This window comes from Apteryx mantelli, chromosome 2 (genome assembly GCF_036417845.1).
Source record: "Apteryx mantelli isolate bAptMan1 chromosome 2, bAptMan1.hap1, whole genome shotgun sequence".
NCBI classification, from domain to species: domain Eukaryota; kingdom Metazoa; phylum Chordata; class Aves; order Apterygiformes; family Apterygidae; genus Apteryx; species Apteryx mantelli.
In genome coordinates this window covers 53,911,259-53,927,294 of record NC_089979.1, presented here as the reverse complement: position 1 = coordinate 53,927,294, position 16,036 = coordinate 53,911,259, and the positions used below count along the sequence as shown (strand labels likewise).

The following is a 16,036-nucleotide window of genomic DNA, read 5'->3' as shown; positions in this document are numbered from 1 at the left end:
AAACAGAGATGCAGGCACCGAGCCAGAATTTGCCTGGCAAACTTGTATGAGTATTAGAGTTACTTGTATGGAGGTAGACTAGGATTCGGCCAATGCAATTTGTTCCAATCCCAGGTGTTTTAAGTGCCAAACATACGCTGTACTGTGGCTAGTGGTTAGTGCAAGGTTTGAGGATGTCTTTGCAGTAAGGTCAGTAAAATGTAGTTGGATCCAGTTCCTAGGCATCTAAAACCAGGCTTGCTGAGGTTTCGGCACTGCTTTCACCTATGATTCATACTTACATAGCCACATGCAGCTGTAATTACCTGAGTTAAGTGTGAGGCTCTCTGGGAACCTCTCTGACAGCTCTTATAGTTCACTAATTTGAGCTAGGAACTGGTTCAGACCTTGTTTCTCCTTTCTCTATGTGGAAGGTCTTATCCAGCTGACACATTTAACTGAGTCACTGCCAGCAGTATGCATGCCTCAGTTCTGTCCATTCAAGCACAATGGCTATGCACGACCCCAGCATAAGATGAACTTCTCTTACAACTGCTGTAGGAGGACATGGTAAAAGCAATGAGATGAGATGAGCTCACTTAAGACACAATTTCTGACCTCTGAATATAATGTGAGGTCTGTGAGGGGGCATCACAGCTGCAGGCATACCAAAGCACAGACCTCTAGGCTGCGCCGCTAGATTACTTTTTCATGCATGACTGAAATGATCAGCAGAAACTTCAGCACTTCCACAAGGGGGAAGGCTAGAGAGGCTTGCCCTGATTCTCTTGGTTCCACAGCACCCACGTGTGGAAGCCCAGCTGCTACTCAAGTAGCCACCTACTGAGATTGGAAGCTAGCTCTCTCACCTGGCTGCTGGAGGGTCTGCAGCTCAACTATGGTCATAAGCACATGGACTGTAGGGTGCCAGCATGATGTATAACAGCATTGATCTAGCGGCTGGCAGATTTGATGTTCCACTGGGTGGCAAAAGGAAGGTCTTCCCTCTAAACAGCAGTTGTCAGCAGGTGCCAAAACATGTTTGGGTTTTTGTGATGCCATGTCCACGTAATGTAGCCAGCAGCTGCATGGAGGAGCTGGGCAGACAATGTCACAGAATGGTGATTAGCAGCCTAATGACACCACAAGCCAAAATGCAAGATGAAGCACAGTACGTAGTTGGCAAACAAGGTACAATTGTCTTCTATTGTCATTAAGCTGGGAGATAATAAAGGATGAGGCAGCCTTGGAATATTTTGGTTACCACTTGTTATCTAGAATACAGCAAACAGGATGTTGTTAAATCAGCCTAGCCAGAGCCAGAACTGGAAACAATGTTCTGGTGGATTAGAGGGGACCTAGCAGAAACTGTTCAAACATAGATTTGTCACCTCTCCTGAAACTACTTATACTTTTATTATGGAAATGCCATAAGACATTACGTTTGCGCACACACACTCCACCCTTCCCTGTTATTCTAGACACTGTACAAACACAGAGAGACATGGTCACCACACTGAGGGGCTCGCAGGCTGGAGCTCTGACAGCATTGCGAGCATTGGCACAGAAGCTGCTCTTAAGCTAGCTTTTTTCAAGGTAGTGAGAGCAGCTATGCTCAGCCTAATAGCAAGATACCTACTGAGGTAAACTCAGGAGTCTGTATCTCTCTCTCATTAAAGATGTACCTTATTTCAGGAGTACAAACTATTTTGACTGTGGAATCCAGGACAGTGTGACTTTGCCTAAAATTTCTGTCTTAACTGTGCTCTTATTTATCATTTGGCTACAGTAACTGCATATTGTATAAGATTATATAAAACAAGATTGAACTGTGCAAAGGGCCCCGATGTATTTAATAATGTCTCATGCTGTCTGGATGATTACATACAAAATGCCAGGGGCAAAAAAGCAATAAAAGCAACAAGACACTAGAAGTATTGTTCAGATTGCTGTGTAATAATCTTAAGCAATTTAATTTTCTGTGTTGAAAGTTAATTACTTACTTTAGGGGAAGACCAATTTAATGTCTCAGTCAACTAAGTGGCTAAGATTCATTAAAAGGAACCCATATTGCAAATACCTTCATGCCACATTACTTTTATTTCCAGGGATAAAACTTCTTTTCCCTTCCCCCCCTCAAAACTCACTTCTGTTCTAAGCAGATTTTTTACAGTCTTTTTCTACATAGTGGCTGGGGACAAAAACTTGAAATAAACCTCTGTGAATTGTGTGAGAACATGCCCAGATATCATAGGTCTCACATCATAAGCAGTACAGAGTAGATAAATACAAGGAGACTTGCCAATTAAAACTTCAACTGCCACAGAGATATAATGGGGCAAACTGCATGGGAAAGTCATTAATGTACTATTAATTAGAGGCTGAAACTCAAGCCAGCTCTACCTTTTTTTTTTTTTTTAATATTGTAAAAAAATTGCCAAAAACCAGCAGAAGTAAAGAAGTGGTCCATAATTATGTAGCAGTATGTAAAGATAAATACTGGAAACTCTCATAATATTGCTGAAATGGCCTCTAAGTGAGCCTCACTGAATTCAGTAGAGATTTCCCTGTGAAAGGGCACAGAGATTAGGCTGTGAATAGGGTTAGGGGAGGTGTAGAGGGATTTGAAGGAGAAGAAATAATTAAAATAAACACACCCTAACCTGTAGCCTTCATGTTCATAATAACAGCATCTCCCAAATGCTTTCCTTGCTTTTACAATCACTTTTGAAACCACCAGTAGGTAACAAAAACATTCCTGCAAAGGGTGTGTGAGAGCACTAAATCTATCATAGGTAAGAATAATGCAGAATCAGTCACATAGCTATAAAGTACCCTTCTAGTTTAGAAAGTGGTTGTGAAAATAAGCAGCCAACACCCCCTTGTTTGGTATTTGTTCTCTCAGCTATACTCGAAGTCAGTGCTGGAAAAGGCACGATTACCAGCCCTGAAAATTTGGCATAGGATAACATCTTCTAGGCATCACTAGTAAGTACATCAGCCAAAATAGTCTCCTATCTTCCTAGCACACTTCCCCACTGCTCTTGGTTTTGTTGCTTCCAAATCCAGAGATGTTCACAAGAGTCCAAGTAGATCTTTCAGCCAAGTGCCTTAAATGTCAGAGGTGCTGAAGTACCATTTAGATACCACCAATATTTTCAAAGCTGCCACTGAATTACTCCCTAACCCCGGAGGTGCCTAAATTTTTACTCATCAAAATTTACAAAGCCTACCCTGTGGCTTATGAGCTACTTTGAATCTTATCTCAAGGTGAGGCTCAAGGTGTGGTCCACAAAGTAGGGAAGGGAAAATCTTTCTTACTTCAGGGCCTCAACCCTTAGGCATGTGTAAAACTTGTAACAGAAGGGATAGATGGAGGCCTCTGACTGGAAGGCAGTTAACTGCTTGCATAAGGAACAGAAGGGAGGTGGGGAGAGAGGAATGAAACACTGAATATGAAACAGAACCCTGGAAGAGCTGGTTTGGGTTGCCATCGTACAGGCTAAAGAGTGGATGAGACACTGGTGTCTAACTTCTGGAGATGCCTGACTATAGGATCTTGACTGCAGAGCAGCTTTGACCAGCTGCATCAGGAAAATACTTGAGTGCCTCAGCCTTTGTCTTCTTCTCTTTTTTGTATTTTAATATTCATTAGTTTAGATGGCTACTCAGTTACCCAAATTCCATGTCCAAAGTTTGGGGCAGAAAATTCCAGGGGTAGCAGGCTGCATATGCATTGCAACAGAAATAAGAGGAATGCCCAAGTACTTCCAACAAGCCTCATCGCTGTCTCCTCATCACTGCCTCATCCACACTGCAACCTGCCTCCAAATTCTGGTGTAGCTGCCACTAGATAGGGCTTTGTTTCTGCTAATCACAGTTTTAACCAGCACTTCATGATAACGGTTAATCCTCCTCTTTTGGGGTACAAGTTGACCATAGTTATCTTCCAGTAAGTGAATCAAGAGTTCTGCATTTTGGCAGAGTATTCCTTGCCATCTTCCCGTAGGAGTTTGATCACTCCTCCTTCCTTTCAGGTCTGCTTGTGGCAGGACATCCCCAAATACAGTCATAACAGTGCTGCTGTCCTCTACATCTGCCTCACCTAGACAAAGAGGCCATGGAATAGCTGGATATGCTAAAGAACCTCAATACAAACATCAGCAAGACAAATGCAGTTTGCATAACTACACTTGTGACAGCAGAGAAACTAGTTATTGCTAGTTAAATTCTAATATTATACTCAACTAATTACAAAAAAGGCCATACAAAGTCCAAAAGAAATGTTGTCTTCTGACAATTAAAAATAACATTACTACCTCTTTACTACATCTTTAATTAGCAGAGGAGGGGGCAGAGCAGAACTGAACAGTTTAGATTCATGGCCAAGTTCCCCTTTTTGCCAACAAGATAGAATAGCACTGTCAATAGTATAACTTGAGTTTTGCATAACATGTTTCAGGTTCCAATAAATATACAGCACCTTATCTCCTACATCAGTGAAAAAATCAGGCAAGCATTAACTACAAGTAATTGTTACATTTAATTCTCTTCCAAAAATGTTTCACAAAGATTCATACGCTTATCTTGCTAACATGAAACTTGTCACCTCCCCTTTTAACTGACCCCAGTCCTATAGCTTTGAAGCCTGCTAGGGCTATGGAGCATAAAGCCATGCTGATTCTCAAGGAAATACTGGGGGGGGGGGGGGGGCAGTGTGCAGTGATTGTGGTCTCACTGTAGCTTTTTGCAACCATTTCAAATGTCACAGTGACCTACAGCTATTTGAAAAGGAAGTTACCAGTTGCAAATGTCTTTAATTTACAACTCCCATCTCCTTGCTGAAAGAAGCCTGCTGGGACTAGTATGCATCACTATTAAAGTCTTGCAAACACTTCTTAATATGTTTTTAATACTCAATTTACATGATATTTCTGATTTTGTGATGATTACATAGGAATTCTAGTTAGGTTTGCCTTTCATGGCAAATGAGTGCTACTAAAACAATTTTTATGCTTAAGCAATTAGATGCATCTAGTGGAACTAGAGATGAGTCAGCAGTTAACAGAAGTTATTTGAATAGCAATAGAAACCATGACTTCCACTAGGACATAGTCCACAAAGGTAGTATCAAGTGCCTAGTATTTTGACTCTATCAGGTTCATTATATGAATTGTCTTAAAACTCTCACATTTTTTAGACTAAGCATTATTCTATTTGACATTTGGATGTGTCATATTGAATACCCACTATTTGGTGTGGCAGGGAAGAATGCCTGTCATATCCTCTACTCTTCACAGTGAAGCACACCGCCATTCAGCCTGAATGTTTTAGACCTACTTTTAATTCTGTTAGCTGAGAGGATTCAAGGCTGCATCACTCTAGCCCCTACCTAAGTGACCCAACTACAAAGTAACTGAACTTAAAATAAATAAATAAAAAAAAATCTTAGTCTGTGGCTGTTATCAAGACTGATTTTGTTGGAACTCAAAACTACAGTTACTCCATAAAACCAGAGTTACTGGCTCTAGACGAACAGGAACTTTAAAGTACTTTCTGGATCAGCGGTGAGCAGGGGGGTTAAGATTTCTTTGCAAGAGAAATCCCAGGCCTCTGAATTAGCCACCAAAAGTCAATTTTATCAGTTCCTCTAGCATGCTTTATCAGAGCAGTTAAATGCCATAAAACCGGAGAGGGTAAACCAAAATTTCTCCTAAAAGCAAGGCTAAAAACAATAGTGTTAGCGAATTACAGTTCATCATCACAAGGCCAAATGGAATATAGGAATTGCTATATAGTAACGTAACCCTAATCCATGACCAAAAACTAGCGTTTAGCAATTGGTGTTTATTGCTATAGAGAAATACCAGCAGATTCACCCTAAGTCTCAATAGTTTAGTTTAAATCCCAATAGTTTTAGTCTTTCATATGTAAACAATGTTATTCAAACAAATTTGAATTTGGGGTAGATTTTTCAAAACTCATTGTACAAAAGAGCAAGAGCACTTACTGAGGTACTAAGAAGTGCATAGGCAGCATATCTGGTTTTAGAGTTACAAAGAAGGCCATAAGTACTTTTGAAATCTGATCTCTTACAAACATATGCCACATGTACATTTATACATACATGACTGTAACAACTGCTTGCCAATATCTCTTTTCACTCTTTCTTCTAATGAATAAATTTGACGAAAGAGCCAAAATTCAGTGCATACCAAAGCTGTAATTTGAAAAATCCCAACAGCATTAGTTTTTATTGCAATAGAAGCAGAGCTTCTGTGGGAACAGACCGTGTTTTCCTCCGTACGTTGCATCAAATGAGCTGTTTGGGACTTAAAAAAACCAACAAATTACATGGTGAGCCATTTGCCCCTCAGCTGAAGTAGTGCTAGGAGCTGTAATGCCACCTACTGATGGTTCTGAGTATCGGCCTCGAGCCCTGAGCCCGTTTCCTTCAAAGGAAAGCAAGGATACTGCAGACATTCCTGCGGTGCAGACGGAGGGAGAGAGGCTGTCCTCAGCTGGGTGGCTGGTAAAGACCTGGCTGATTTTGCCTCCGCCAGACACGGCAACATTTGTTTCACTGATAATCTACAAAAGTTATTTTTCCAGGTCGGTGTCTCTGCCTCATCTAAATGTAGTTTTAATATTTTCAGCAAAAAAAAAAAAAAGAAGCAGCTGAGAGAAAATTTATTACTGAAGCAGCTGGGTTTCTTCTTAGTAAACCTCTTCTCTGAAACTGTTTTGGACTGCTTGTTCCCTCTTTTCTTCTAGTCCTACTGTTAGTACTCTGTGGCCCCTTATGTGTCCAAATAGTCCCCATTCTTTCCTAAAGCTAATTGGGATGAAGGTAGAGAAGATGATTCAGAGCTTCTACTTACAGGTATGAAGACCCATTTTAAAGAATAACTGGGAAAATGAGCATGCCTCTATCATACTCTCAGAGGATGATGATTCCCAGAGTTCTTATCTCCATACAAATCGCATTCAGTATCGAAAAGCTCAGGGTCTCCCCATAACAAAACACAGACAGTATATTTCCTAAGGCAGTAAGATGCTAAACACCACATTATTTCCAGGTCATAGTTCAAACAACAGGATTAAAAGAAAATGAAAGTATCAGAAGTATAGCGGTACAGCCAGTGATGTTTTAGATATAAATAAACCAACCACTGACAAATTTCACAGAAGTTAGTTTCCTAAACCTACATGAAAGTCCTGTATCATTGTATTTTACATACCCTTATATACCCAGCCCTGAGCCAAGGACTGATAGTTTAAAAACTAAGTGTCTTGGTAAAATTATATATGGAAAAGAAGTTTTAACAACTGTGTTGAGGTTTCTACAGTGGTCCCCTTGCGTTAGGGATCTATGGGTACCACCAATCAGTGTGAACAAGAGCATCAGTAAAGAGCCATTATTTTAATAACCGTACCATCTAAACCAACTTAAAACCGATCAAGTGAACAAGTACTATAACAACAGCCAGTGTGTATTAGTGGTTATATCACTGACAGAACTCTTGGAGCTACACAGAAGCTTCCAAAGCTCCTGGGGAGAGTAGATGGGGAAAGCTCTGCTACAAAGTCTGGAACACAAGGCACCTTCTGCTATGGGGGCATATGCTTCTTTGGGCAAACCCAGCTGCACTTTACACTTTCTTCTGGTTTGAAAGTTTTGACTTTTGACAAAGAGTATTTCCTACAGGAAAATACACACAGACACAGTCTTTTTTAATGGCTTTATAAAGCCAAAAGAGATTTCCTAACAGCACTCACTGTGCATGGAGTTGGGATAGTAAATATTCTTAATAAGCCATAATGTATCAAATATGTTATGGAAATAGCATTTCCATCACATCTTTTGCAAACACAATTTCACTAAGATAAGCTAGAAAGTAAACTCATTTTTATGGCATTGCCCTTCTGAGAAGGAGATAGTCCTAGTAGGCTATCCATGAAAGAACAGTGCATCTCTAACAATCACTGTCTTGTCATGGAATTTTTTAAAAATTCTGTTATTCATAATAGCAGCCTACCAGGAAACAGCAAAACACTCTTAGCCAAATGACATCTTCTGATTTTGTAACCTAAATTCTTAAGGGACAACAACGCAATTCCTAGAAGTGACAAAAGCAACACTGATGACCATTTCTCTCAAGACAAAAAAAAAAGAACCATAAGTATTCAGATTATGGCAAAGTTGCTTCAGAGTATTGTATCAAATATCAATCTGCTATGCATTCAATACCACAAGAACTACAGGATATAATTATGAGAAACAGGACTAAAAATGAATGCCTCATTCTCACACACACAAAACACCATTGTGGGCAGAAGTTCTTAAAATATATTGTATATTGTTTCATTTGGAAAGCAAGAATAATGGATTTTCAGATAGAAAAGGGCATAGAGGCAGCATACCCTCCTTCCTCCTCAAGCCCCATTCTCACTTCATTTTGAGAAAAGATAGGAAGAGGAAAGAAAAAATGGCTGCAAAGAAATAGAATGAATTCTATACTGTCAGTGCTGCAGATCTGGAAAAAGGTATCACTCACACTCTGCTCATACACAGTATCTTTTTTAAGGAAACACTAGGATTTTCCCTATAAGTTTTTAAAAAGCAGTATCAATATTATACTCAGTGTCAAGAAACGCAGGAGTTAAGATGGTAAAATACCACCTCAATTACATCTATAGGATTTTTAAATTTTAAATGTGCACGTCTAGGACAAAAATCATTAACTTACAACATACTAAGATTTGAAGCTTAGAAATTTTTCATTGTTTTATATACTATCACAATAGTAAGTGAAGTACACAATCACTGCAATACAGTATGCTTAAATGACTTATGCTTCATTTTCTAACACAAGAATAGGTAACATCATGACTGTATCCACTTGCAAAAGTGTGTACAGATATGATTAGATAAACAGTCCACTTCTAGCAAGAAAAGGTTTAATGATATACTTAATATAACTGTTTTATTTAAAAAATTACCATAAAAATGTAAAAATCTAGCTGAGTAACACTGACATTTTTACCTGGGTCTCTACATTCATTGATATTTGTCCCGAAACCTCTACCACTGTAAGCCGTCCCCTCTCCCTGCCCATTTACAGTCTTAATACAGAGGTGCAGGTATGCCTGAGCAGCCCCAGAGTCCATAGAAGCAAAAGCTGAAATGCTAAAAATGCATGCAAAAGGCTCTAACAGGAAAAAAAGAAAAAACAAACCCTGAGAAATAAAGTGAATGGAAACGGAAAAGCTATCTGTAAGCATCCAGAGATTTGCTCAGTCATCCTTGTCTTTTGCTCCATGTTTAAGGATGCGTGTGAACTCAATGTAGTTGAAATTCCCCTTTTTGTCAATTGGTGCCTCTCTGTACAGCTCATCTACCTCTTCATCTGTAAACCTGTCTCCCATAGTTGTCAGCAGCTCTCTCAGGTAGTCTTGAATAAACCCTAGAATGCAATTTAGGGAGAGAATCATAAAAGGGAAGAAGTCATTTCTTAGCAAGTCTTCAAAAGCAACTGGATGAACAGTAAGACAGTAACAACAGACATGAAGTTAACTAATACAGCATGTAATATATGCAGAGCATTTGCACCAAGAGACTGAAATAATTCCTCAACTGAATTCTAAAGAAATTCCTTTAATTCAAAGGGGAGGGTGAAAGTTTGATGCATTTTATACAGTTTCTTGAAAAGAAAGCCTGATCTGCTGTGACCTAGTAATACCTATTTCCATATATTGATCTTAAACAACTCCAAGTGGAAAAACAAGTTCCTGAGGCAGGAATACAGTCACTGCTAATCTTCATTATACAAGATGTTCTCTTAATTGAATTATGTTTTCTTAATTTGTGCATTCTCTATAAACTAGTTTCCACTAGGAACTAAATAACCAGTGGCTGGCTTTTCACTGCTGCACAATACTGTTGTTGAAGGCAGTTTACATGGATACAGTGAATTGCTGGCAAGTGTACAGGGGAAGAGTTTGGAACAGAAAAGACTTTCAGACAGGATTGAGCAAGTTAACTCAGAAGGGAAAAAGAATATTTACTGTGGAGAGTTAGATATGCAGAAGCTAGTGAAAAAAGGTAGGATATATGAAGTTATTTATCTTACAAAACATAAGCACAAAAATTTAGAGGAAATTAACAAAAATATAAAAATGAGCAATTAATGAGTTCAACACTGCAAAAGGAGTTCTGTTAATTCCATTTCAATAGATGACCAGAACCACCAGTTGCCAAGTAATTCCAGAAAAGTTTAGAGATTAAAAAAGGAATGTACAAAATAAATGGTAGATGTATGACTACAGAATGCAGAAACTGCTTAATGTTGAAATAAGAGGTACCATGCACTAAAAATGCACAATAATTGCCTCTTTTGAGAAGAAAGGTGGTTACTGAACTCTAGTTTGAGTAATACCAATAACAGAACAGAGGAGGTAAAAGCCTGCTCCAAAAAAGATATGTAAACTATGCAGGACAGCTGGAAATAATAAGTAGCTACACACAATAACTGATGTAGATTCAATTAGAATGTGATAAAAAAGTTCTGCTTTGAAAAGAGAGCTGAAAAACTTCAGCAGAGTTCATTAGAGAGAGAAAACCAAACAGAATCAGGAGACCAAAAGGCAGTCAATGAGCATGACAAATTATCATGGGGTTGGTCTATGCTGCGGTTAAGGAAAAAAACAAACGTTATGACATATGCTAATTAAAACAGCATCATCTTTCAGCGTAGACGAGCCCTTCATTAATGACTCCAAATGAAGAAGGCTAAAAGCTATGTTCTACTTTAAAAACGAGGAGAATATTCAGTTAGCCAGGCCCATCTTAATCAGGTCAAAATTTCCAGTTCTCTCTTTGTGGGTCAAGAAAGGAAAAGCACAGCTAAATAGATTAGGTTCTCCCCTTCTGCAGTGCTATAGAGATCAAACAGTGATGAGAGATGACATAAGGATTAGTATTCAAAGAATGCAAGGCTTTTGGTGCTGCAAGTTTAGCCTCAAGGATTTAATTGCTTTTGTCCAAATAGACAGGTATATAAACTCTAAACTAGGTTGCCAGACTAGGAATACACTAAAAGCTTTATCAGTACAGAATTAAAAACCAAATACTACTCCCACCCTTCCTCAAATTAACTCACACACAACTTCTATATAGACAGAGAGTAACAAACTAATGAAGCAAAATTTAAGATTTAGTCTTTGGCAGACAGCACAAAACAGATGACAATGGGGGGAGGAGTGATCAAAGAGCATAGACAAAAGATACCAAATGCAGACAGATATAAGCTTTTATACTAATTTCATAGTGCTACTGATTTACGTGACAGTAATGCTGAAGTAACATACCCAACTAGACTGGCAATATAGGGAATGGAAGTCAAAAACCAACAAGTACAATTGCTTTATGCTCACAAAGAGGATCTGATTTGCATTATTCCCCTTCAAAAGAACTACACTGATGTAGAGCTACAAATCAAGCCCACAACACACACACACATGGAGATTATTAAGTGGGCAAAAAAAAAAAAAGGTTTGACATAGCTAGAAATGCTTTTGTTCATTTTGAAAAGGAAAAACTGACCAAAAGTCAAGTCTGAGAATAAAATGAATAAATGGCAAAGACAACAGGGGTTCCACAAATACATTACACATTGTTATGAAGAATGCATTTTAGTTATTATGAATCAAAATCAAAAAAACTTAGCATAAATATCTAACTTGTTTCCTGATTAAAATTAGAGGATGGCATAAGACACAGAAGAGGCCATGGAACCATTATGCTAAAATCATACTAGGACTAGACTAAACCATTTATCACAGAGAGTTTAAAAATAATCAAATCAATCTCATCAGTACAGAGGGGTTTGAACTAGTAACTTATTATTTAAATAGACATAGAAGGTTACTGTTCAAAAGAACTGGTAGCATGGTCATTTTCTTTATATCCTGATTCACAGGCTCTTGTTCTGGCGCACACAAAAAACCCTGTAGCACAGTGAGTCAGACTACCTGTGGAGAGAAAATAATTAACCTGCTAACAAAACTTCCTTCTCTAGGAGATGGTAAAGAGATTTCCCTCAAGAGGGAGGAAGTCAATTAACATTTGAAAAGGCCTTACCAACAGAAAGCCTGTTTACCTACACCCCAGCAGGAAGGGGATACTCTTTGAAAAGGCAAAAGGTGCTAAAAATACAGAGACTGAAAATAGCTATTTGAAATGGAATAATATCTTTTGAAAGGTTGAGAGCACATATCCACAGATTAGACTGAAATACTGTAGTAGACAACTGTGAGAAAAGATTATAGGTGCAATGACATCTGTAGTATAGAGGCTACATCATTTCTGCATGTGCTAATATAGCCTGGACCCTTGATAACTAGAGGCCTTGACATGTTCATAACATGGCAAAGCCTTGATATTCTGTAATTCCACAGAATGCCCTAAGGAATTCATCCCTTGTTGCTAAACACTTCTCCAGAATCTTAGCCTTCACTAATAAATAAATAAAAGCATAAACTCTAACGTCACAATTACAGATGCAACCTTTAAAATCTGATAAAGTAAAAACAAGCTCTGCATTTTCCTCTTTCTTTTTTTCCCTCACTGTGCTTGTCAGTCTAATTAGTCATTTCTGTCTTTTAGATCCACCCTGTTTATATCCTTAGATCATTAAGGCTACAGTCCTTCCTGTAACCCGAAAACAAACCGAACTGTGGGTGAGAGCATGGCACAAGGCATTTGTCATCAAAGCCAAAACATAAGCTAGCCAAGAAGAGGGTTTAGAAAAAATGAGTTTACGTAGTCTGGCCAGTCTGTCTTGGAATACTAAATACATCAAAGAATTCAGATACACATCAAATCCACTGCGAGGGGTGGGGGGAAACAAACTCAGTTGTATTGCAGATTTCATGTCTGTTACCTTTTAAAAGTCATAGAAAGTCATATATTACCAATTTGAATTCCTCATCTTCTTAGAGCAAATGCACCTTATTTTGCACTTTGAGGAACAAGCACACTGCCTGCATGTAAGCACTCTTCTTCAAAGCCCACAGAAGAACATTAATGCCAGTACTCAAACTGAACAGCCAGACTGTTTTCACCCTCATTCAGTAGTCAGATTCTGATTACTCAGTAGAACATGACATCTAGAAGGATTACTGCATAATACCTCATTTATAAAGGTGAAAATACAAGCATACTATTTAGATATCCAAATAAACAACCTAAAAATGTTAAAGTCCTTAGTGGCTGAGTTTCACTCACATACCTGTTGCTTCCTCATCAAAGCAAGCAAAAGCATTTCTGATTACGTTTTCTGGGTCCATGCCATTTAACTTCTCTCCAAACATTGTGAAGAACATAGTGAAGTTTATGGCGCCTGGAGCCTCATTCATCATGGCATCTAGGTATTCATCTGTTGAATTCTTTCCTACAAATAAAATGATTCATATCTGTGCTTTAAAACTAAAAAAGTCACCTGAATAAGCAAACTGAGATATCTCTCATAAGCTATTCCAAACTTAGTTCAATCATAGTAGCACTAACTTGTTTGACAACTGTAAACAGAAAAGGGACATTACCAAGGGAGGCGAGCATATCGTGCAAGTCTTCTTTGTCAATGAAGCCATCCCTGTTCTGATCAATCATGTTGAAAGCCTCTTTGAATTCTTGAATCTGTGACTGATCAAACGTTGCAAATACATTGGAAGTGGCACGCTGAGGGTTCTTTTTGGTGGTCTTCATCTTTGCTCTTTTGCTAGACATGTTGATTTTTGGATACTAGGAGAGAGGTAAATACAGTAAACAATAAAATCAGAGTTAAGACTTAAAGAAAAATTTTACTAAGGTTTACCATTGAAGTTCACAGATAGAAAAAGCTTCTAATACTATTCCATTTCCTTTCATCAGAACTTTTTACCCTAATCAAGAAGAAAGGGAGAAAGAGAAGCAGAAAATAAAAACAAATAACAGCCAGACTCCTAATAAAATATAGTTACTAGAAGATATATACTAAATATAACTTTCAGCCTTAAAAGGAACAGCTTTGTCTGGGAACCCTTCTTCTCCATACATACATCTGCAATAAGGGAACTCCGAGTGGTCTTGAGTCTAAAGGAGCAAAGTGAGGATTTGAACGCTATTGTTAAGCCTGTGAAAGATATGGATATGAATATATGGATATACTACAACTGTGTGCAATATTAGGTAGTAGGGGAATGAGTAATGCAACTCAGTTCATGTGAACAAACTCCTAAGTACCTATACTTGAGACCTAAGAGCAGTAAGTGGTTATTTTTTTTATAATGATGGGTCTCTGTCTTCGCCGTTCTGCTTTATTAAAAAAAGAACTGTGCAAGCTGTATTTCTGCTGATACCTATAATTGCTGTCTCATCTCAATTTACATTTATCCATTTAATTTTACCACAAATACTTGAAAGCTGATTTCTGCTGCCTACTCATTTAAGCAAAAGGGCAAAGCAGCCTCCTCACAGTGCTTTTACTTGTCTCCCTAGAACAAGTGCTCAAAACAGGTATCTTCACCTGTAGCACTCAGGCAGCCAGAGCCTGGGTCTGAACAGCAAACTGCAATGTCCCTCTTCAGTCATTTCATCATCCCCACTATCACTTAATTCACCTGTTACTAAGACTGCTGAGGTTCCCACTACAGTGCTGTGGAGCAAGCTGAGAAGCTTCAAGATTTTATGAAGTGAACTGCTAGAGCATGCATGTGTCCTTTAGACTATATGGGAGGGACGGAGGAGGACTGCAGGAAGGCACTGCACACTCAGCCCTTAAGCCCAAGGTTTTACCACAAAAGGTTGTCAGCTTAAGAGAAAGCAACTTATGCCTCATAAAGCCAACAAATAGCTTGATAGCTACACTCTGGCCTGGGCCTATACATGTGGAGAGAATAAAGCTTAGAGATAACATTCAGCTGTCCAGCGAGGACAAGACACGTGAAATCGCACTGAGGACAATTTTTTTTTCCCCCCTCAGAGGAAGACAGACCACATACTTGGCGTGTTTAAAAGCTGATTCCCTCTAGAGCGAACATCACCTGCCCTAGACTGCAAGGGCACGTCTCCATCCTTGCGTGAGGAGTCCAGAAGCTCCTGCAGTCCCCAGCATTTCTCGGACACGCGGAGTCCCCACTTGTTCTTCGCTTGCCGAGTCCAACGCGAAACCATGCCAGCAGCTGCGGCTTCTCCGCCGGTTGGGGTTGAGACTCAAGCAGCCAGGGACGATGCCGCCAGCGCCGGCCTTCCCGCCGGTGGCGGCATGTCCTTTCTTTCCGGCCCCAACCGGCGGAAAGGAGGGCGGCATCGCCTCTCGCCGGCAGCAGCTGCCCCCGCCGCCAACGGTCACGGTCAACGGTCGTTGGTTCGAACGCCTTTTTCAACGGTCACTCTCGGCTCTGCCCCCCCCGGCACGCACGCACCGAGGCTTCGGCACAGCCGCCCCCCGGCCCCCGCCGACCAAGCGCGCGTAGCACCGGCACTAAACAGCCCCCGCGGCCGGCGGCAGCACCTCGGGGGGGCTCTGCCGGCCCAGCCTCACCCCAGCGGCCGCCGCGGGGACCCGGCGCGACCCAGACTCAGCAGCAGCTCCCGCAGGCGCAACGCCTCCCACAGGAACCATCGACCTCGCCGCCGGGGAGGGCGACGAGCAGCGCGCAAGGAGGAGGGAGCAGCGCGCAAGGAGGAGGGCGCAGCGCAGGCGAAGCGGCGCAGCGCAGGCGGCGGGGAAGACGAGGCGACGCGGGGCCGAGCCCTTCCCCCGACGACCGCAGCGCCGGGCTCCCCCGGCATAGCCGGCTCGGGCCGCCCCCGCAACCGCCCCTCTCTCCTGCGGGAGCGGCGCGTTGGTGCAGCCCGCGGAAGTCCCCGCACCCTCTCGGCGGGTGGCGGGCGAGGGGTGTCCCCCCGCGCAGAGACCCGCGTGGGCAGCCGCGGCCGCGGCGTCGTCATGGGCCGCGGCGCCGCCCCGCGCCCGCAGGCGGCGCCCTGCCCGCGCCGCCGCCGCCGGTGCTT

General features: G+C 40.9%; 1 protein-coding gene across 3 annotated transcripts; it reads right to left on the bottom strand.

Moving 5' to 3' along the window:
• Positions 1-8,755: 8,755 nt before the first annotated feature.
• On the bottom strand, positions 8,756-15,659 carry LOC106482185 (myosin regulatory light chain 2, smooth muscle minor isoform-like). 3 transcript variants are annotated; one of them, XM_067292355.1, is made up of 4 exons: positions 15,564-15,659; positions 13,585-13,783; positions 13,272-13,433; positions 8,756-9,446 (listed from the first exon to the last, which is right to left on the bottom strand). In XM_067292355.1, exons 1-4 carry the CDS (start codon positions 15,642-15,644, stop codon positions 9,277-9,279), a joined length of 612 nt encoding a protein of 203 aa, XP_067148456.1. In that variant the 5' UTR covers positions 15,645-15,659; the 3' UTR covers positions 8,756-9,276. The 3 variants fall into 3 exon arrangements, with proteins under 3 accessions (XP_067148456.1, XP_013795175.1, XP_067148457.1); XM_013939721.2 differs by having other exon boundaries at positions 8,757-9,446; positions 15,064-15,574; XM_067292356.1 differs by lacking the exon at positions 15,564-15,659 and adding an exon at positions 15,022-15,450 and having other exon boundaries at positions 8,758-9,446.
• Positions 15,660-16,036: the final 377 nt, after the last annotated feature.

What these genes read in the sequence shown, in the direction of transcription:
- LOC106482185 (XM_067292355.1), bottom strand. Translation starts at nt 15,644, where the DNA reads ATGGTTCCTGTGGGAGGCGTTGCGCCTGCGGGAGCTGCTGCTGAGTCT. An exon ending in CGATATGCTCGCCTCCCTTG is followed by an intron (nt 13,434 to 13,584) that starts GTAATGTCCCTT and finishes TTTTATTTGTAG; the next exon opens with GAAAGAATTCAACAGATGAA. An exon ending in CTTTGATGAGGAAGCAACAG is followed by an intron (nt 9,447 to 13,271) that starts GTATGTGAGTGA and finishes ATTGCATTCTAG; the next exon opens with GGTTTATTCAAGACTACCTG.